This window comes from Fundulus heteroclitus, chromosome 16 (genome assembly GCF_011125445.2).
Source record: "Fundulus heteroclitus isolate FHET01 chromosome 16, MU-UCD_Fhet_4.1, whole genome shotgun sequence".
NCBI classification, from domain to species: Eukaryota; Metazoa; Chordata; class Actinopteri; order Cyprinodontiformes; family Fundulidae; genus Fundulus; species Fundulus heteroclitus.
The window spans coordinates 33,731,581-33,755,114 of record NC_046376.1 but is presented as its reverse complement, the minus strand read 5'-3'; the positions used below and the strand labels follow the sequence as shown (position 1 = coordinate 33,755,114).

General features: G+C 38.9%; 2 protein-coding genes and 1 long non-coding RNA gene across 3 annotated transcripts; 1 reads left to right on the top strand and 2 right to left on the bottom strand.

Annotated features, from left to right (window-relative positions):
• Positions 1 to 2,573: 2,573 nt before the first annotated feature.
• Positions 2,574 to 6,572, bottom strand: LOC118566425 (snaclec rhodocytin subunit alpha-like). The gene is made up of 3 exons (XM_036148548.1): positions 6,378 to 6,572; positions 3,856 to 4,112; positions 2,574 to 3,770 (listed from the first exon to the last, which is right to left on the bottom strand). Exons 1-3 carry the CDS (start codon positions 6,433 to 6,435, stop codon positions 3,585 to 3,587), a joined length of 501 nt encoding a protein of 166 aa, XP_036004441.1. The 5' UTR covers positions 6,436 to 6,572; the 3' UTR covers positions 2,574 to 3,584.
• A 9,046-nt stretch (positions 6,573 to 15,618) lies between these two features.
• On the top strand, positions 15,619 to 18,411 carry LOC118566428. The gene is made up of 4 exons (XR_004933001.1): positions 15,619 to 16,612; positions 16,731 to 16,886; positions 17,539 to 17,631; positions 18,333 to 18,411. It is a non-coding gene; the product is annotated as an uncharacterized LOC118566428 (long non-coding RNA).
• A 1,888-nt stretch (positions 18,412 to 20,299) lies between these two features.
• Positions 20,300 to 21,582, bottom strand: LOC105940381 (cytochrome c oxidase assembly factor 3 homolog, mitochondrial). Its single transcript, XM_012882897.3, has 2 exons — positions 21,348 to 21,582; positions 20,300 to 20,706 (listed from the first exon to the last, which is right to left on the bottom strand). Exons 1-2 carry the CDS (start codon positions 21,514 to 21,516, stop codon positions 20,600 to 20,602), a joined length of 276 nt encoding a protein of 91 aa, XP_012738351.2. The 5' UTR covers positions 21,517 to 21,582; the 3' UTR covers positions 20,300 to 20,599.
• Positions 21,583 to 23,534: the final 1,952 nt, after the last annotated feature.

The window sequence follows — 23,534 nt, the reverse complement described above, 5'->3', positions numbered from 1 at the left end:
ATAAAATACAGAGATTTCCAGGGCATGAAGTATACAGTTAAGTTGATTTTTTTTTGGTGTGTGTCTGTGTGTGTGTGTGTGTTTGTGCGTGTGTGCGTGCGTGTGTATGTGTGGTTGTGGCGGCAGGTGTAGAGGGGGGGCCTAAAAAGACTGTGTTGTCCCGGGCCCAAGCAAAGCTGTCAGCTGGCCTGAGCGCTGGTATCGATAGTAACGATCCTAGGATCGATCCGCCCACCTCTAGTTAGCACTGGTAGTGAGGAGAGCTGAGAGTATTGTGGGATGCTGTCTAAAAGACTGGGATTACATTTTATGCTACAAGTCCAAAAAAGGGCCAGACAGATTGCCACAGATCCCAACCAAGCGATGCATTGTTTCACCCACTTCCATCAGGTATATACTTCAGAAACATTAAATCGAGGGTGTCCAAAGTAGGGCCCGGGGGCCATTTGTGGCCCTTGGACTGCTTTGTGCGTCCCACAACTGCCATTCAAGAATGATTTTGCCCACCAGCAAGGGTAGTTGATGCAGGTGATAGCAAAATGATATCATCTAACTTAAAATCTTCCAAATGAAAATGTTAGGTACAACACAAAGTATTCATCGTTTGCATTCTATTTAATTTCACAAGGACCCCATCTATTCAATGACATTTACTCAAAAGTAGGCTTGGGTGCAGATATATCTGCTTTTAACTTGTTTAATGAAATTGGCTTAGTAGAGCACGTGTTTTCAAAGAATTTGTTTAATTAAAATATTGCTTGATAATATTTTGTAGGGTGGGTAAAAACAATGCATATATAATTTTGGGCTAGTTAATTTTTTTAATTATTTTTTATTTGTTTTTTGGCCCTCAGGATACTTCTAACTGGACACTTTTTGCTCACGTAACAAAAAGCCTGGACCCACTGTTGTGCAATTACACACTGTTTTAAAGTTATTTCACCTTTAATAAATAACTCTGTTAGGTATTGTCTGTTGTATATCAACCCGAGAGCTAATATCAGGACAATAGTTGAAAGGGATGATTCGAGCACTGGCGTTCTTTTAACAGCAAACTCTGCACACATATAGACAGTGACGGACTGGACGGTCTGGCATTTGGGCAGATGCCAGAAGGGCAGCGGGCCCTCGTGGGCCGGCCAATCACGAGGCGGCATGATCATCGGGTGTGCGCGGCCCCTTTCACCCTGTTCATTGTAGGCCTACATTATCTTTCGGCCCACTAATAAGCCAAATGCCTCTTGGTTCAGTTTTTATGCATATTAAAGTTAGAGTTCAACTCCAATTGGGCTACAAACTTGCGTGTTATTTCCGTGCAGTGTCCGAAATTAACTTCCTAAGCCAATGCATCCCAACATTTTCCCTCAGCTGCAACAGTTAAAGCACGCAGGGTTCACGCTGCGTCTTTACGCATGATCCAGCTGCTGGATTTTACCCTGGTGCGCTGCACGCGAGGAATGAACAGTGGGGATGCATAAATAAAGACTCTAAAGGGCTCCTTTAGGGAGGAGATAAGAAATAATTGGTCTGAGCTGCAGCCCCCGATGTTACAAGTTCCTTAAAATGACCCTGTGCACACCTAAATTACATGTAACGAATTCACCAGGCACCACGCCCACCGAAGCACCACTGGTTCTGTGTCGTTAAAAACCAAAGAGCATGAAATACAGTTACTGACTCTCCTGTTGACTTTAATTGGGACATTTTGGTATGAGTGGAAGGACATTAAACGCAGTGATTCACGTTTTGAAGGCTGGCCGCTGATAAAAGCACCTGGAGGTGTGTGTGTGTGTGTGTGGGGGGGGGGGGGGGGGGTGAAGCGCAAAACCGCAGCGCACGTAGTTAAAAAAAATGCTGAATAAATAACAACGGAACTTATAAACAGGCTTTGGCGTTTTAGACTGCATCTGGTTAGCAGATCTGTTTTCTGATCCAGCGTGCTGCCATGACTGGTCCTGAATGTGAAAGGAGCTGAACCAGCTCCGTAGAAGGCGGGTCTAGACTGAGCTCTGGTTAGACAGCTGTGAACGGATCATCTGCAGCCCAGATGGGTTTTTATTATTTTTATGTTATTTTTATTTTATTTGGTCAAACATTTACTCGCCATGTGGCAGCTAGCCCTCTGAAATTCACTCGCCAAACAGGAAATTTACTCGCATTTGGCGACTGCTGAGTGTTAATTTCGGACCTGGTTTCCGTACATGTAAAGTTATATCTGTGAGTTGCGGGCACGTGCACGTGCGTGCATGCGCGTCCCCATGTGGGCCACTGGTTGGTGAAAATGCCAGGGCCGTTTTTTAATCCCAGTCCGTCACTGCATATAGAATAAGGAGCGACAACTTCTTTTCAAGTTCAAGTATTTATTAACAGAAATGAACATCCTGAGAACATCACTATACAATGCTGTTTGTCTGAATTAACACTATATTTAAATCAACAAATCCTCTCTACAAGGCTAGTGAAACTTAACTAAACATAACTAGCAGTTTATTATTTCTGTAACTTGAACAATTTAAATTATTACACAGTATTTACTGTACTGTAAGTGTATCAACAATGGAGCATTTGGGTGATTAATTCATGCAACAGCACAGTAATCTATATCATTTGTAAAGAGACCCCTAGCTTACTTTTTAGACTTGGATATGAGTCGTATTAGACCCTAAAGACTATTTGTACACTTTAAACTTTTCAGAAAGCGTTATTGGTTAGTACAATAAACTGTTTTGTTGTGTCTGTGTGTTATATGCAATTTGTGTGCATCCTGTCTGTCTCATCAAAATGATATTATGGTTAATATGGTAACACATAACAACAATAAAGATTCTTTTTCACTGGAAAAACATCAGATTTCTGAGTTTCCAAGCAGTTGGTCATCTGGCACATCCTGCAGTTGATTTTTTTATTTACTAAAAAGCAATATATGCATTCTATAAACAGCACTAGGTAAGTCAAAGCTGATTTGAAGGATTGAGCCAGCTGCAAGGCTCCAACAACTATAGTTTCACATATAAATATGAAAGTTGTTTTCTTGAAGAAACCCCCCAAACTTAACAGGAGTCTCATGTGGTATTTGCAGACTGTTAATATCCACTAACATAACATTCTATCACATTTATATGAACAGTTTCTGCACACATTTTAAATGACTGAAAATAGATAAAACAAAGTACATCTGAATAGTTTAGCTTCCACTACTCGGAACATTGCATGATGCTATGACATCTTTATTTTACACTTCAGTGAACAATTTTTTACATAAATTTACAGAACCTCCATTAAAAAAATTCTAACTAACCCGTTAACCTGTGTTTTAAAGGAAGTCTGTTTAGTGGAGCAAAAATCAGTTCACTGATCACTCCATATATTTTATATTTTAAATAGCAAATAATCAAGTGCACTCCAGACTCAGTGAACAAACAAAAAAATACTAATCCTGTGAAATACAGTTGTCAACTCAACACACCAAAGAGTTACTTTCTACCGTTCCGCTGAACTAGTTTAAGCTCTCATCACCTACTAATGAAGAGTCTTTACTTATCGGATTGCTGTATAGATTTTCAAAATGGTGTTTTTTTTTAGTTTTAATATTTTTTGTAACAGAAGAAGTTCCTTCTCTGGCCGCAGTCTCTGATCCCAAATGATTTGTCGCCGTTCTTCTCCAGGACACCACACCATGCACCCGAGCAGCTTGGAATATTCTCGTACTGCACCACTTCTCCACCCATCCAGAGCCACTCATCCCCCAGGTAACGAAGGCCTGTCCACACCTGACAACAATTAGCAGAGGGATCCACGTGAGTTCAGAGGATGATTTGGTTGACAAAACCAACACAGAGCATAAACCCAATCCACCTCATCAGTTGTTGCCTGTTGGGCTCTCTCTCGAGCATAGTCATGGTCGTCATGAGTGATCAGAGTGGCCAGATCATAGCTGCCCATTTCCTTCAGAGTCCTACAGTGTTCTAATGCCTCCTCCCACGTCTTATTCTTCTTCATTAGAACTAAAAGCTCATCATAACACATGAAAACACGACTTTTATTACAGGCACGACCTCTCCATTTGGTTGTGTTCGTCGGCTTGAAGACACAGTCTTCGTTTTCCTGTGGTACTATGGGAAACAGAAAACATACTTAACAGTTTTTAGATTAAATCTTTACATTTAAGAACAAATCATATTCCACTCTAGCCAGGTTGTCACAATCTATCTGTAATTACAATACAGACAACAAAAACATTTATCTTATGTTTTTATAAAATAAATAATAATTGGTCTGAAAAGAAACTCAAAAATGTGAAAGAAAGTCAAAAATAGCTCTATGTTCATCTATATTTTCTATGTAAACCCCGTTATTTACCAAACTTCTAAAATGTCTAACTGGAAAGATGTTTTCAGTTTAACTCTTTCCATTTAGATGCAATAGAATTTGTTAAGTTAGAGGTATTTATAAGTGAAAAGTGTTGTTTTAGTATTAGTGTTGCACCGATACCGATACCGATACCAGTATCGGACAGGGCCCCGATCCAGCACTAAAATGGTGGTATCGGTATCGGCGAGTACCAACAAATAGGGCACCGATACCATTTTGTTTGTATGTCACTTGAACGCAGCCTTTCTCTCTCCCGACTAGTATTAAACATGTTATATAAGTTCATGAAAGTTGCACTATTTTGGCATTTGAGAGCCAAAACTCAGGGTTTAAAAGAGATTATTCAATTATTATTGTAATTTTACTGTCTTACTGTTGCACTACTATTACACATGTTATAATTTCACGAATATATTGCACTATTTTGGCCTTTGAGAGCCAAAAGTTTATTCAACTATTGTCACCCATTCCAGGTAGGCAATAAAAGGTTCTACTACCCTCAGTAGTATGCAGTTCTTCATATATACACACACATCAATTTCAAACAGATGGTATCGGTACTGGCCAATTCTGCTCAGCCAGGTATCGGGTATCGGTATCGGGGCCAAAAAATGGCATTGGCACAACACTAGCTAGTATAAAAATAATTAATTATAAAATATGCAACGCTTAATATGCAAATTGATTTCCATAATTTCCACGTCTTGCTGTGTATGGAAAAAGAAGATAAGAGTGTCGAAAAAAATACTTGTAGACTTTACGCTTTATCGTATTGCTGTGTTGTCTACCTTCTTTTGTCTTCCATCCTTTGTCTGCATCCTTTCTTCCCTCTGTCCTTCCCTCTTTCTTCCCTTGTATACCTTTTCCCCTGACTTTCTTTCTTCCTTGTCCCTTTCCTTCAATCCATTCTTCATCCATTGTGTCCTTCCTGCCTTCCTCCCTTCTGCTCTTCCTTCATTGATCCCTTGTGTTTTCCCTTCTTTCCTAGTATCCTTACTGCTTTCCTTCTCTCCCCTCTTGTGTCTTCCCAAGACAACTATATTATACCATTCCAAACTGAACTAGAAGGAAAACAGATGATCATTCCTACTATTGTCAACAAGAGATTAAACAAGAAATGTTGTAGTTCCTTCCCTAACTCAGTAAAGGTGTAGCTAATTAAAGAGTACATTGCAACATTTATTGAAAGAGATTTGTGAATATCAACAGTTCTCAGCAACTGTGTATGGTCACTGCTGTCCAAACGAGAACTGTGAAAGAGTGTAACACTGGTCTAAATAAGCTTTAACAAAATGAAACAGAGAGATGGTTCAAAGAAGAGTGTACTTTTAGTTCCAGATGAAGTGAGAAACTTTGGACTCCTTATTTACCTGTGACAAAGGTCAGCTTTTTGTTTCTTGTTATTTTTAGAACATGTGGACATCCACAAGTATTGTTTCAGTTTTGCTTATTTGAGGTCTCTGTTTTGTCCCGGTTATTTATGATTTTATGTCAAAGAGTGTTATATTACATCAATTGGTAATGGAGTGTGAAAGGATTCCAATCCATAATTGCTGTGCCATAAATTAACTATTTTAGTGATGTTTATGTTTAAAACTTTGGCGGATTATTAACACCTGCTCCTGGCTGTTAAAAAAGCATGGAGAGAGTGGAGCAGACTTATCAAACCTATTGGATTGAACCATGAACCCTGACATCACAGGACAGAATGAGATAAAATTTTATTGGCTTCAGTGAGTGATCTTGCAGATTTTCACTGTGTTCAATATTCTGATCCGTAACTATTTAGTTTTCCTCGTCTCATTATGTTGGATCACATTGCTGAGTTAGTGTCTGGTTTTTTTTTGTTACTCTGACCTTTTGTACAGGCCCATCCACCTGCCATTTTAATGATGTATTTTTATTTTCTAAGGGTAGGTAAAATCTTCTTTAGAAATCCAAATAGAGATGTGAAATAATTTTGAAAAGACATTAAAACATTTGTAACACCGTTTTGTTTTGCTTACCTTCATCCTCCCAGTTAAAGTAGGTGGCTTCCTCATCACCTCTGGACCATTTCCACATACCACTGACAGTGTTACTGTCTCGGTGCAGTCCAATCCAGCCCCGGTATTTGTTAAACACCTCAGCATCCTTTTCATTCCTGACAGTGATCAGGTCAGTGTGCTTGTCCCGACAGAAAGCTTGGGCTTCAAGCCAGGGAACTTGTGTTTCATAAAATGTCAAGATCCCTTCTCTGAGACTTAAATGCTGCCCATAGACATGATGAAATACCAGCATCAAGGGAACAAAGATATGGGAGTTCCTCATCATGTTTCTGCTGAATGAATGCCACATACCTGAAGTCAGATTAGCATTTTGATAAAAAAAAATTAAATAGAAGAAGCCTTTATAGTATGGGCTACAACAACACTTAATTCATACTTAAAATAAAAGTGTTTTGTAATTGAAATGACGTAAACTAAACTTATTTAAATTTAAGACTGAATTGCAAAGGTAGCAGGGCAGACGTATTGTTATTGTGGACACTTCAGACCTGGCTGTAAACCATTTAACTGTCCATCGAAACTCATAAAAGATGCCAAGACAGCCACATCATCATAAGACCCTAAACCTCCCCATTGGAACGCCCTGTTCTCCACAACTATGGCTTAAGACCTGTGGTGCCAGAAGGGTCTCAATATTCACAAATACACATATGTGATTCATACATGCACAGTACAAGATGCACACATCCACAGCTCGATTCATGCAAGCACAAAAAAAATACACAAATGCACAAAAAATCCACGCTCACACAGGACAGGATACACACATGCACAGCTCTGGTCTTTAAACTTCGCTGCATTTGTGTGTGGATTTTTGAGACTCTCCTGCCGTCGGCCGATTCATAAATGCGTTTTTTTAAACAGAGAATGGTTTGCAACCAATCAGAAGCCTCGCTTGTATAAGCCAACAGGAAAGTACTCCACGTGGGGTGACTTACTCATAAGCCAATCACATTCAACCTGTTCAGGAAGTGCGTACTATGAGCACAATGTGCTTTCAGACCTCAGCATGGATTCTGACAACATCTGTTGGGGGGATAGGTAAAACATATAACTTGATAAGCTTAGCTTGTTGTCTGCTTGGCATGATACTTTGTTTTATTATTAGTTTTAATCAGTTTATTAGTGCAACTGGGATACAGAGAAAGAGATAGCTTCATGTCAGGCTTCAGCGGGCAGCAGCCGTTTTTCTCCCTCTCTCTCCGCAGGTGGTTGCTGATGAGCGGGGAGGCGCCGAGCACGGACACTTTCTTGCATGAATCGAGCTGTGGATGTGTGGATCTTGTCCTGTGTGTGTGTGGATTGTTTGTGCATTTGTGTATTTTTTTGTGCTTGCATGAATCGAGCTGTGGATGTGTGGATCTTGTCTTGTGTGTGTGTGGATTTTTTGTGCATTTGTGGATTTTTTTGTGCTTGCATGAATCGAGCCGTGGATGTGTGGATCTTGTCCTGTGCATGTATGAATCACATATGTGTATTTGTGAATATTGAGACCCTTCTGGCTCCCCACACTGGGAACAAGCCAAGAACATGGCAAAAAGAGTTCTAGATGACCCTGAAAGTATCCCTTAGTACTGCCAAGCAACAACACAGAATGCCTCAAGGGACACAATTTTAAGTCTTCTTCAGGGAAACAACACACATGAGCCCCTTAGTAACTGCAAAGTAACAGTAAAGATCCAGTATCCTGTGCTCAGCCATAGACAAAAGCCACACCTCGCCTTCAGAATCCTTGGTGTGACAATTACTTAAAGCTTCCTTTCCAGTGCTCTAGGGTAAAATTATCCTTAACAGATTAAACAGTTTGATCCCCATTTAGTGAGCATACATTTCAGGCTCCTTTCATAAAGAATAAGATCACCATCAAAGCTTCTAATGTTACAGATATTGTCACAATCCTCCATGCAATAATAAAGATGTGTCAAACATATTATCCAAAGACAAATTCTCGGACAAATTCAGTCAATTAGGCACTCTCCACTTGGGTGGACCTTTAACTACCTCAATGACCTCTGCTATGTCGATGAACTCAACAGTTCAACACAATACCACTGCAGGTAACCTGTTTTATTGACAAAATTATAAAAAAAAATACTATGACAAACAAGAAGGTAGAGAAAAATAAATAATAATTTTAGCTATAACAATGTAGTTGTAAAACAATGATCCAGATGAATGTACTATCTCTCGAACTCTGTCAACAGTAACAGCCAATCATCAGCTTACCATGTTATTTAGGCTCAACACAAGCATGTCTGATTTTTAAGAATACATTAATTCAAAATATGCACTGGAAGATATCTAAACTCACCTCAGGTCGCAGTAGCAGTAGGAGTGCATAGAATGTTGGCTGTCTGTGAATACACTAAGCAAATTACCCAACCGATATTAATATTCAGATTAAGCCTGCCACCACACCCTCTGCTTTCCATTGCAAGTCGCATCTGCAACAACAAACATAAACCCTGAAAATGTCTCAGCACTCCAGTATCTTCATTAATGCAGCTGATATGTGTATATAAAACACTACTTACAGTGCCTTGCAGAAATATTTATACCCATTGAACTTTTTGACATGTCCAAAACATAAGCAAACTAACTGCGTCATTCCTTAGGGTCACCAAACCACCACCTCCCATAAATATATAGCGAATGAGAATACTGTTTATAATTTTTTTGGGATAGCCAGGCATTTTAGAATAAACTTGAATGAAGCACCCAGAAGAATCAGCTATCTGCTGAGCTGGTCCAACAGATGGAAAAGACACCAAAGACCAGATTATGAATAAGATCAATAAATTAGGATACTAAGGACTTATCCTGAGATGGAGCAGGACAAACAAATAAACCACCCTCGACACTGAATTGGACAACATTTTAGGGTGTCAACCTGCGGACTAGCTGACTGAAACTAGCTGCACCATCACCATTATCTCCCAGTAAGCATACCACTGCACAGGTCTGGGCACAGTTGCGCTAAACTGGAAACAGATAATAATTGTCTCGGGTCTCCTGTCTGATCGGACCAGTGATGATATGTTTAGCCGTTTACTCTAAAAAGAGTATTTGGGCTGTAGTTCATGTTATGGACTTATTTACATTAACCTCACTTAATTCTTTTGCTTTAGTTATGACAACTTACTTTCATGAGTTCAATTAACTTAACAGTCACACATTTTATCTCAAACGAACTTTTTACTTTGAGTCTAAGTAAAACAATTAAGTTTAATGCAGTTATACGTCTGACGTCATTACGTAAGCTTTGCCCAGGGCGGATCCTGCATCTCCGGTACCGACCACATCTGCGACCACCATTTCTTCTCGACTGTCAACGAGATTCAGATAAAACAGTAAGTATGCTGCCCCACCATAACCAAACATTAAATAAACGGTGTAAAAATATTTAAAACTTTTTCTACCTTAAATTTGAAACAGTGAACTGTGTTTAATGTCGAAGTGTCATCGGTTATTTGCTCTTAACACATTTGCTAGTTATAATTTTGCCGCGCTTTTCGGTGGAGTTCAAATCTCACCATGTTTTAACATAACTACTCTGAGTCAGACTGAATGTTTATTTTGTGTGTGTACTTTTACGCTAAAAAACTTAACTTGAAATTACAGAGGTGGGGGTGTTCTATGCAAAACTATTTTAATGTGATGCAACTCCACTGTGCTAATGGTGCTAATTACTGTGAGCTGCAGCCGATGAAGCCATTTTTTCCAGTTTTCTCATGCTGCTTACTGGCGACATAATATAAAATATTGTGCAGCGTTCTAGCTAGCGGTTGATCGCCAGGCACTGGGCTGGGCTGAGACGCCCTCGGGCTGTGCTGAAGAGGATTTCACAGCTTAACTTTCGGAGCACTGCAACAAGCTAAAAGCTCCTGCATTTAGTAGCCCGTCCCACAGACTCCGTCCCGGCTAGATCGCTTCTTGCCCTGTATTATTTCTCTGCAATTTGCAATCTACCACAGTGCACAGACAGTTCACAATGTGCAAGTTTGATCTCCCTATGGTCGTCCGAGCTATATTATACACTGGAGTGCTGATTTTGCCGAAAAACTGAAGTCACTGGCCGCCATCTTGCTCCTCCCTACTGGCACAGATTCCCATAGGATTTGGTTGCAACAACAAGCAGTTTTCTAGCTGTGTGAAAACATTTCACAGGTAATTCTACAGTCAGTGGAAGTACTAACACTATCAATTACTAGGAAATTAGGTGCTGAAATATTTTACATGTTATTCATATTAAATATATATAAGTATGTGTATACATATATGTAAATATGTTGTTTTTTTTTTGTTTTGGGGCTTTTTTCACAGCTCTAGTGGCTTGCTCTTTATGAAAGTAGGCTGACAGGAATGGGGTGGAAGAGGGGGAGAGACATGCGGCAAAGGACCGCGGGTCGGATTCGAACCCGGGTCGACTGCGTCAAGGACTAAGGCCTCTGTATATGGGTCGCGCTACCCGCTGCGCCACAAGCGCGCCGTAAATTACATATTTACGGCGCGCTTGTAAATATCTTTCAGACCGGGGGTCCGTTCTTCATACGTCGCTAACTCAGTTAGCAGGATTTCATTGTTGACGATTTGGCATGATCTTGGATCGTTTGGTTCTTCGAAAGACATCCTGCACTTGTTGTCATAGCAACATGTTCGCCAGCTTAAGCCTGCTCGAGAGCAGGCTTATTTCATGTGAACAAGATTTGATCACGGCTGTATAAGCGGAGGAGATAGAGAAGTCTGTCGTATCCATGTCCATTTTTACGACAGCAACCTGTTGCGGAAGGTGCAAGAATAATTTACTTGCAATACTAACAGTATGACGTTGATTAATGTAGAGCATTTTCAGTAGGGTATTAAAAACAGTGAAATAGTTATGGTAAAAAAATCCATTCTGAATCTATATTTTACCAAGCAGTAAAACAAACATCTAAAGTATTGCATGGGGCTAGGGTCGTCACAGTATTCAAAATTGACTTGTGCCTCCATATTTGCTTCATCTTCCTTGCCTTCAGATTTGGCAACATATAGGTAACAAAGTTCCTCTCTTCTCCTTCTAGTGTTGCACTTAATGTGGGGATGCAAAGACTGCAAGAGGGTGTTTTCCAAAAGATCTGAATTGCTCAAGCACTACAAACTAGACCACAGGCATAATGGACGGGGTTATTCGTATCCATGCTCATATTTAAGTTGTGCATGTAGATTCAAGACCTGGAATGCTTTACTGAGCCATTTATCAAGAAATCATCCAGTCAAACAAACAGTTACCAAAGACTTAACCAGATTCAAATGCCCAATTTGTGATTATAATCAACTTTCCACTGAGAGAGATTTTTTCAACATATATTTCAACATCTCAAGAACAAGGAAACTGTCACTTGTGTGTTTCAGGACTGTGTTTATCAAACAAATATTTACGAGAACTACAAAAGTCATAAATACAGAAAACATTCTGACATTAGCAATACATTTAAGACAGGGATTACTGAAAAAAAAAACAATTAGATTGTGGTGAAGAATTGTGTGTTAGTTTTGATTCTGATATTTTTGATCAGGACAATACTGCACAAGCTAATCAAGATCACACATTTAATGAGACTGATTCTGAAAACTTACAGAGAGATATTGAACTTAAACTTGCATCAGTTCTTCTAAAGTTAGAAAGCAGTTTTCTTGTGTCAAATGCAGCTATTGATTAACTATTGCAGGAGTTAAACTATTTAATTGGTTCTTTGTCCCTGCCAGTTACATGCAAAACTGTATCCCAATTACTACATGATCATCTTTGCCAGTTTGACCAGTCAGTTGTTGAAAAACTTGCCAGGGCCCTCTGTGATACAAACCCTGTAAAAATAGCAATAGGAGATGAAGGCTCCCTTTCTAGTGCTTGGAGACAAAAACAATTCTATAAAATACATTTTAAAGTAGTAGAACCTGAAGAATATATTCTTGATCAAAAAAATAATAGGTCATTCCAGTATGTATCAATCCTAAAGTCTTTGCAGCAAGTTCTTGACTGTGAGGTTATCTTGGATCAGACTGATCATTTAAATTGTGTGAATAAACTACTACAAAGAAGTAGTGTTCATACATATAGGTCTTTCTATGACGGCTCATTTTTTAGTGAAAATTAGCTTTTGTGTAAGGAGGAGAGCATTTCATTAATATTGTATATTGATGATTTTGAAATATGCAACCCTCTCGGTACATCTAAACAGAAGCATAAAATTTGTGGCTTATACTGGATTCTTGGTAATTTGCCACAGGGGTGTAATTCTAACTTTTCTTACATTTACCTGGCTGCTTTAATCATAACAAATGATTTGAAGTGCTATGGTTACGAGAAGGTTTTAGAACCTTTACTTAATGAGCTTGTGATTTTGGAACAAGAAGGGGTCTTTGTGTCAAAGTTAGGTAGAGCTATAAAAGGCACAGTTCAGTGCGTGGTTGCAGATAATCTTGCTGCCCACAGTATTGGTGGCTTTGTAGAGAACTTCACAGGGTCATACATATGTAGGTTTTGTTTGGCATTTAAAACAGACATTAAAACTACAGAGGTTAGAAGTGGTGCATTTATCCTGAGAACCAAAAGCATTCATGCAGATCACTTAAAAATTCTCGAGGAATGTGAATTGCCAAGTTATCAGGGTGTGAAATCAGCTTCCATTTTATCAAATTTGTTGTATTTTGACATTACCAGAGGTCTTCCTTCAGACATTGTGCATGACCGTTTTGAAGGAGTTGTTGGGGGTAATGCACATGAGAATTGGAGTTTGGAGTTTAATCAGATTTTTACTTTTGTTGATTGGACACAGAGTGCAATATGAGGAGCCAGCTTGGCAGATCTTAATAGACTTAAGGGACATTGTTGATCTTGTGATCAGTCCCATTCACACAGAGGACTCTATTGCCTACCTTGACTTTAAGATCTCAGAGCACAGAACACAATTCCAGGAAGTTTTTCCTAATTGTGACCTTAAACCAAAACACCATTTCTTGGAACATTACCAACACTTGATTGGCCAATTTGGCCCTTTAGTAGCCCTATGGTCCATGCGCTTTGAAGCTAAGCATAGCCTTTTTAAAAGAGTTGCACGAAATATCAAGTGCTTTAAAAATGTCCTCTGTTCCCTTGCAGAGAGACACCAGTATCAGATGGCACATCATTTGCATTTATCTGGTTTTCCTAATTCTCTTTTGGAAGTTACAAATGTTTCCACAGTAACAACTGATGTTCTCGACAAGGGAATTGTAAATGCTCTAAAACAGAAGTTTTCAAATCTGGCCACAGTGTGCATGACTAAAAGTGCAACATTTAATGGACTGAAGTACAGATGCGGGATGATCTTGATTCATGGCTCATTGGGAGGATTACCAGAGTTCTTTGAAATAATCCAAATGGTGATCCTGGCAAACCAGTTATTCTTTCTGGTCAGAAAAATTGAGGGTTGGTATGTTGAGCATTACAGATCTTACGATCGGAAAACATCATCAGACAAAGAACTGAAACTGGTTGAGCTACAAGACCTAACAGATGTATACCCGCTGGAAGACTACAGAATTAGAGGAATGCGTCTTGTTACTGTGAAAAGATATGTCCACGTTTAAGGGTGAGGTAATACAAGATTGTACAAAAAATTAAATGCGTGGTACAAAATATTTTTGTGTTTATATGGCTGAACTTATAATACAGTAATACTTTAATAACTACTTTAATATATTTTTTTGGCCCTCTACAAGCAAATGTCCAAACAATTGACTAATGATGTATATAATGTATTTTGTAATGACTTTAAATAGCGACCAGGGGTCCGGTCTTCGTACGTTGCTTAAAACATCCGAGATCACATGAGACATCCGATGATTTCATCCGGCTAATCCTGATCCGGCTAATTGGGTTCTTCGAACACATCTGTTGTTTACGATTAGTATGGCTGGATTGAGTTATCTGAGACAACTGCGCGTTCATGCGTTTGTTTAAATGGGGAAATGTATCGATAGTAGAAACAATGATCAGCAGCGCTGCTATCGGCTGTTCAGCATGGCCAAAGAACGCCCACAGTTTTTCTCACAGGCAGAACACGAGCTTTTAATGGAGGTTATGCCGAATTTGAGTCATTAATTAAAACGACAGGTAACACCACAAAATCTGCTAAAGCCAGGAGAGAGGGCTGGCAAAAAATAGACAAATTAAATGCGTAAATACTGTCCATGGTAGATGTTTCTATCACTTTCTACAGTATGAATTTTTGCATTTTAATAATTTCATATTTACTTTGTTCTTTTATATCAGAGCCTCCACAGGAGCCACTAGAACATGGGGAAAAAAGTGAAGTACAAGAATATTCTACAAAATGGTAGCCTTTAATTATTATACTGTATTTTAAAAAGCAACTTCTTCCTCTTTTTTAAAAGCCACTGTTGAATGATGTGTTTGTCTGTTTATAACAGGCACCAATAAGAAGGCTGGGGGGAAAAAACGGGTTATTTTTACTTTTGTTGCATGAGGTATGTTTCACACGTTTTTTTTTTCACAAAATGACACATAGTGCCATCCATTCCCTATATAAACGGCTTCTTCAACAAAAAATTAATTTTTGACCTGAAAAAAAAACACAAATTAAGTAGAGAAATTGAACTCCACAACTTGAAAAAGAGAAACATTACTCTAGAGATCGAGTTGCTTCAAAAGGACGTTCAGAGTAAGTTCTAATACACCATTTGACAGTAGTATTGCTGACTTTGCATAACTATCTCTTAATGCAGGCAAAAGATGACTTGCTGTCTTTTCTTTATAAAGAATTGTTTAAAAAAATGACAGGAATTAAGCATTATTTGTTTCATCTTTTATTAAACATTAAAAAATGGTGTTCCACAATTCTGTTCCGTCCTCTGCCACTAGGTGGTCCAAGTGCACTGGCTGGACAGACTTCCCTATCTCCTCCGCTTATAAAGCTGCGATTTAATCTTGTTTACATGAAATAAGCCTGCTCGCGAGCAGGTTCAAGCTTGCGCACATGTTGCTATGACAACAAGTGCAGGATGAGTTTCGAAGAACCAAATGATCCAAGATCATGCCAAATCGTCAACATTCAAATCCAGCTAACTGAGTTAGCGACGTACAAAGAACGGACCCCAGCATTGCTTAACTCTGTATGTGCCCTTTTCTCATATTGTCATAGCAATTTAAAACCTGCAAGACTGAAGGTGATTCTAGGAGAGAGCAACACTGAAAAACTGACTCTTCCAAATGGCATCCCAGACTCTTTGGATGAGCTTCTCAGAAAGGTGAAGGATACCTTTGGTTTAAAGACCAATGTCAGATTGCAATATATGGACAAAGACTTTGTGAATGACTTCTTCAACCTCACCTCAACTTTTGACCTTGAGGACTTGGGAACAGTCAAGGTGATTCAAGAAAAACCCCTTCAAACTTTTGTTGATGTCATTGAAACAGCTCCATCTTCTTCTACAGTTCACTCTGACGACAGCGGTTCTTTATCCTCAAATGACACTATAATCCTCTCCTCTCCTGAATCCTTGTCATCGCAAACACAACAATGGCCAGCCAACTTTCCCATTCCCGTATTTTCATATGACACTGAACATCAGCTAGAGAAGGGGAATTCTGAGTATCAAGTAAACAACAAAATGTTGACAGTCACGTCCCAAATGAAGACTGACATCCTAAATAGATTAATAGAAGAGATCTACCAATACAGAGCCAACCTAGAGGATGCACATTTCCGTGTAGTTGCAGAAGCCTTGGTTAAAAACATCCGTGTTTAAAAAAGCCTGGTTCATTCAATGGTTGCTACGGTTGGAAGCAAAGGCTGAAGTACAAAATGGGAAACTACAGGACTCTACTCAAATCACAAGGATGTCCAGAGTTGTCTGTAAACTCACTTAAATCCAAAGCTAGTATTTCTGTTTTTTCCGCTGCAAAAATAAAGAAGCCAAGACGAGCTGAAGCCAACTTTTATCCATCCTTTCCATTGGGAGAAACACAAGAAAGCATGGAAAAAGAGAGAATTGAACTCTTGACAACAATCAAAAGGAGGAACAATGACCGGGTCATTGCGGACAAAATGGCTCGTACTTTTGCCTACAGGCGTCAGGAGGTGGTGAATGAAGAACCTGGTATAGAGGATTTCATAGATTGATGGCCTGCTCTGTTCCAACAGAAAGAGGTAGAAATGCACATTGAAATTAAATGTCAAGGGTTTTGAACTTAGACTGTGGGAATCATTGAGTATTTTCTTAAAGTAATCTTTTTGAACATAGTAAGTTTTATTTTGTGTTTCACAGATTAATGCGGAGTTCCAGAGGCTCATGGCTCTTCCCCTTGAGCAGACTTTCTTGGCCCAGTTGGACAGGCACTCAAGTCAGCTGATTAAAGTCTTCCAGGCCAAAGGAGGAGCAACACATGCAAAAATGGCTGCCATCATGAGAACTTATGATGAGGTATGGATATCATCAATAGGGACACTGAGTGAACTAAGCTATGGCCATTTACTTTTTTTCCATTTAAAACAAAGAACTTAAAGTGATTAGTTACCTTCAGACTTTGTTTTAATTATAATACTTGATACACTTTCTGTGCAAAGCTGTTATCATTTGAAGAAAAGAAAGTTTGCCTGCCATGTATTTCTGCTGCATTTAGTTGTTATAGTAAGTCTGTATTGTGGTTTATTCATGAATTCAATAAAATACACCTTTCTATCCAACTTGCCAGAAACCGGTGCAATTTAGCCAATTTTTTGATCTTCTGTTGCTTTTAAATTCTAACGTTTTTAAATGTTAGACTTGTATAAAGTCTATGCTGTAAGAGATCTCTTTAATGGAAAATGATATTCACTAGCTCTGGTAGATTGTGCTAAGAAAAAGCCTTAACCTTAACAATAGAGTCTAGTTTCACAAATTGAGATGTGAAGGATAAAATTTGGCAGAGGTGGAAAATTTATAATTTTGAAGTGCAGCATTAAAACCCAGTGGACATGTGGGCTGTACATTATGGCATCTGATAGGCTTTTGCTGTTGTGAACAGCCCAAATATATTAGTTATATCGTGAATATCTTCAGTTATGAAATATTGATAACGATAACTTTTCTCCAGGTTGAAGACATTGGGATTCGAAGGGAATTTGTTCTGAAAGGGCTCATCACCTTTCTTGGAGATGATGCAAAAGACCTTATTAAGGAATACTGTGTAAGTTTTTAAATGTTTAAAGTTGCATCTCATCCCATTCAAGGAAATGGACAAATTCAGTGTCAGTTGTTTTTACCTTCTTAAATGATTTATGGACTGGCTTTTCTAAATGTGAACATCTGTTTAAAAAAGTGGGGCAGATTTGGTGTCAGAAATGTAAATTTAACATGTCTGTGTCCTGCTTAAATCCAGAAATGGTGTGCTTTGCTGTTCAGCAGAGCACATCAACTTCATTTCTTGTTTACCAATATGCCAAACAAGTTAATAAGAATATGTTTTACAGTCATGGTATTTTGATACCAGCTCCAAAATATCTGACAAGCAACACAAATATGCCTTTTGTATTGAGTTCCACCCTAAGATGACCATTGGCTGGATCAGTATTCTGCTTTCATATAAAATCTAAGAATTTGGTTTTTAAGCTAAAGCCTGTAATATGATGGAACATATATAAAGCTATATACATGCATTATCTTTTCAAAAACATTAAAAATCACCCTTTGAGTTACTCAATTTGTAATGCAAGTTCGAACTTGGAAAATTTATCAAGGATATTTCAAATGCCGTAAACCACTCTTCAATTCACAAGCTGTACATCTTATACTTGGTGCTTGCATTTACAAGGCTTTTATTTTCCAAATTCTGTAGTGAGAGATTAGTTACAGTGTTCAAGTTTTAACATATTGTTTAACTCACTACAGGGCAGCAGCGGAGATGATGCTCAGATGGAACTCAAACAACTCACCATGGCAGTGTTTGTGATTCGGCAGGAGGGAGAGGGATTGAAAGAACCCCGAGAAGACATTGACATCATCATTGAGGGAGTGGAGGTGTTGCATGACCTGACTTCAGTTGCCTCAGCATGTGCCCTGCTTCTGGGTTTGATATATTCCCTTAACCTGGCTTATCCAAAGGCTCTGCGCTTCACATTTGAAGTGTTCCAAAAAATCTTCATGCAGCTTGAGCAGCACAACATGTCTCCCAAAGTTCAAAATTTGTTTGGAAGACTTCCGACCTCACAGTAAAGACACTGGCATGTTGTGCAACAGGACAGATTATCTTCTGTCTTCTTTGTTTGAATAGAAGAGCGCCATGTTTTGGAAGCTTAACACCTCAAGGAACTGCACCTTGTGAACTTCTTTTGGGACATTGTTCATATTAAAGCCACAAGTAATGCAGAAGGCCCGTCTACACTACACTTTTTTAACCGAGCCGAGACCAGTCAGAGCTCAGTAACCGAGATAACTCTTGTGTGTAAACGGTCAGCAGACTGAACTGGACCGCGCTAACTGCAGACCAGTTCCTGAGCAGGTCTCGGCCTGTTTTTTTTTTCTGGCCCGGTTTTCTGATAAAGAGCGCATGAGCAGACCGCGTCATGCCCTTACAGTCAGCTGACTGTCCGCGGGTTTTTCCGGCGTGTCTGGCTGCACGTCCCGATTCACACTCCATTCAGACAAATTTCAGACATTCATAATAATACTAGCTTCCTTACCGCGCCACACAGTTTCCAGTGATTATTCTGCTTAGCAGCACAATGAACCTCAGTGTCTGTCGTTCTTTCCTGCGTCTGTAAATCCTTATTAGATGTTCGTTTGTCTCATCCACGTCCCAAAAGCCGACTCTCTCAAATAAATTCACCAAAGGTTGCCTTCTTCCCCTGACTCTCCGCAAACACCGAAATATCACAATATCAAGCATAACATCCTGAATGTTATGGCCGCCGCCGTTTTGTTTTGCTGCTTCCGCCTTCAATCCCAGAGAGCGGTAGTACCGCAGATCGCCACTAGGAGGCGAGGAGCAACCAAGGAACCGGGATAGTGTGGTGTGTAAACGGTCGTCTCGGCTTGGTTAACTGATCCAAGCTCAGACTGGTCTCGGCTCGGTTAAAAAGTGTAGTGTAAACAGGCCTTTATAAAGCTCTTAAGGTCAGTCTATTCTCTCCTCCGCGTCTGTTACACCTAGGGTTGCCAACAGCCCCTCATTTGCCAGGACGTTCTTTTGTTAGCCAAATTTAAGTGCCACGTCTTGACACTCATTTTCCTGTATTTTGACTGCAGCCTACAATTTGTATATACCAACACTAGATGCCCCCCACGCCTCACTTTCCTAGACCCACATAAGGAAGACACATCGAAGCAGGCAAGGAAGCCACCAGCCAACCTTTTGCTTACCGGGGTTGTACAAATCATGGGGTTTTAAATCCCGGGCTATAGTTGCATAACTTTGTTTTGCAAAATATATTTATAAAGTCTTGCTGCAAAACCAAACACCAGGATTTGCTCTTCTTTACTAATTTCCATATTATGGTTCCATGGAGTCTAAGGTTTTATGTGTGACAGCTCATAGATTCCTTCTCTAGATTGTTGATTTCCTCAATTTGGACTTGTAAAACAAAACACAAACTCCAACTTTTTCTGATGGACTGATTGCATATATTTTCTTTTCTTTTCCTAAGCTGTCCTCATGCAGCCTTCACCTTAAGTCTGGATTTCTGCCATATTTTCCTAAATGTTCCTGCATTTAAATAGCCAAAGCTTCTTTGTGGTTACAGACTAAAGTCTGCAGAGGAACTACAGCTCTAAATTTCCAATGTGGACATTACTGGCCTGTTCCTGGTAAAGTTGAGAACAGATTCAGGGAATGTAAGATTTACAGAAAACAAACAGACTTTACAACTTTTTTATTTTTATCAATTAGGATGTATATGCATCTACAAGTTATTAAGTTAGGAGTTATTAAAAATCTGATATTAATTTAGAATGTACACATGTGCAACATGCTGATTTTTAACATGTGAACTATAGAGATCTGATCAAATAACAACTAAATATTTATCAGCAGACTTTATGCATTTCCAAAAATAAAAAGGTGTAAAAAAAAAAAAAAAACGAAATCAATGTATGCATGTTTGGATGTTTCTGTTAGCCAAAAACCCCACACAGAGTGCTAAGTCCATGTAAGTTCATGATCAGGAGTTGGCCCCAGTCCGTGGTCCTCTGATGATGTGAATCCTCGCTTCTTCATCCAGCTCCTCCACGATCCTCTCCTGTTTGACCGACAGGATGGTGTAGCTGACTGAGTGAGAGCTGGTTAAAGAGAATCTAATTGGATTACGTATCTGATTGTGAAGTGTGTGTGTGGATCGTCTATCTACGCTTATCAAATCAAATGTAGAGGTTGTTTCTACAAATTAACTTAATAGGTAGAAGACAAAGGATGATGCAGGTGAACCTGTGGAATGTGTCTAGTAGTTGTCTTGTGTTTTATTGAACAGTTTGTGTGACAGACATCTTTTTGTTCCAATGCAGAATGTTCTGATAAAATTATCATATTCCACTGTAAGAATTATTCGGCAGAAGAAAACGACCTTACTTTGTCATTAAAGTTTCATGACAAAATCTGAAAAGATTAAATAAGTATACTCAGTGTGTGATCTTCGGTTAAAACGTTTCAGTTTTCAACGTAAATTCAACCAATTTAAATAATCACTGGACGTCAGCTTTCAAAACGCAGCAGCTGTCTTGTTTACCCTACATACACGATCCAAGTTTAATTTGAAAGGTTGAATTACTATTATTATGTCGTTATCTCTCTGTCAGATGAAATGGTTAGTTTAGACTTTTAGTTCAGGTAAGGTTGCTCCTTCCGTCAGGAAGCGTAGATCGAGCTGAGGTGACGCCGCCCTCAGGGAGGGTAAGGGACACGGTGAAGGATACAGATGCCGACAACGACGGCTCCGATCCCCAGGCCGGTGAGCAGGTTCCGGCTCCGGATCCGCGCTGCGTTCTTTTTTAGGTATTCCAATTCCTGCCTGCGGCGCTGAAGCTGCACCTCAGCTGCTGTTGGGGCTGCTTTGGTCGCTCCGCGCGACCCTTCCTCCGCCATGGCTTGTTATGACCATGGACCGACCGGAAAAAAACACAGCTCCTGTCTTCTTCCTTTACTTCTGAGTTCATTTTGGTTGCATTACCGCCATCTTCTGGCCGCAGCCGCCCAGCACAGCCTCTCTTTGCTCCCATACAGCATAGATTGATATCTATGCCATACAGCTTCTTCTTCTTCTTCTTTATGGTTTTTTCTGGCGGTTGGCACGCAACGAAACGGTGCATTACCGCCACCAACTGGTTTGGAGTGTGGATCAGAATGACTTATACTACCTAAAATAAATTAAACCAACCTACCAAAATAAAACAAACACCCAAAAAAAAAAAAAATAAATAAATAAAATAAAAATTAAATCCTATCAATTAAATTACTTAGTCTAAGATAATGAAACATAATCCCATAACACTCATCTCTTGAATTACTTCTAAGCATTTCTATTAAATCAAATTTTATTCTTTTCCTTTTTAAATTTTTAACCATTTCCCTTCTTTCTTCTTCATATTTCTTACAGTATATCATAATATGCTCAACTGTTTCTTGTTCCCCACAATACTCACATCTTCCAGTGTTATGCTTCCCTATTTTGAATAATGTTCCATTTAATCCAGTGTGCCCAAATCTAAGTCTTGATATGATTGTTTCTTCCCTTCTGCTCCTCCCTGCACAACTCATTTCTCCCACTCTCCTCTGAATCATGTACAGCCACCGTCCTTTCCTCTCTTCCTCCCATTGCTTTTGCCACCTTTCCTTCATCTTCTGTTTAATAATGCTCTTTACTTCCATCTTACTAACTTTAATTGAGATATCAATGTTTTCTCTAATTGTAGCCTCCTTTGCAACCTTATCTGCCTTTTCATTTCCTTTTATTCCCATATGTGCTGGTACCCACAAAAATATAACTGTAATTCCCATCATTTGAATTCTGAACAATGTTTGCTGGATTTCTATTAAAATATCTGGTCTACTATCTGAATGACTTCTCTGTAAACTGATTAATGATGAAGATGAATCTGAACAAATTATTACTCTCATTGGTCTTATTTCCTCTACCCATTGTACTGCCAACAGAATTGCTACCATTTCTCCTGTGTATACTGATATGTTATCACTGATCCTCTTTCCTATTGTAATTTTAAACTCTGGAACAATAACTGATACTCCTATCTTATTAACTAAACTTTTTGATGCATCTGTGTATATCTGAATGAAACTATAATAACTGTTAATATATTTCTGTATTGTATCTGAATTCAAAATAAACTCCCTATCTTTGTTTTTCTTTTTTAATAATTTCAAATCTACTTTTGCTTCAGGTACTATCCAAGGTGGAACTGCTGGCATTGGTACTGTCGGACTGAAAATTAAATCAACTAATTCTAACTCTGTTGCTTTTTGTTTAACTGTCCATCCCATACAGCTTGAAGCATAGACATAATATAAGAGTAGACGCGTCATTGGGCGGGTTCTGCCTATGCTGCGATGCGTCAGAGCGTCCGCCATCTTAAATGTGGCAAATCTGCAGTTACTCAGTCACTTAAACAGTATCAGAGGGACTTTAATCTCTGAATATACTTTGTATTCGTAGTATTTTTTTTTTTTTTTAGTAGTATTCGTAGTATTTTTTTTAATTATTATTATTGTATCCCTTTAGCTTCATTCTCCTGAATTTATTCTCCAAAGAATAAAAATATTTAAAATAATCTAACCTGGCCCTATTACTCCAGGAGTGAAATAATTCTGCAAACTGAGATTATTCTGGAAATGTTCCCCCTTAATTCTCATAATATGATGTTTTTATCATAACATTATCACTTTTGTGTTTGTTTGTTTATTTTTACTTTATTGACCTAGGACTTTTTTTCCTCATATTATTAATTTTACCTCTTTAATACTCACCCAAAAAGTCTGTTCCTAAAGGTTCACATGTGACACGGTTTTTTATGAAATAATGAAGACCCCAATGTTTAGATTTACCAAATCGATCCTTATATTCATAACACATACACACACAATATATA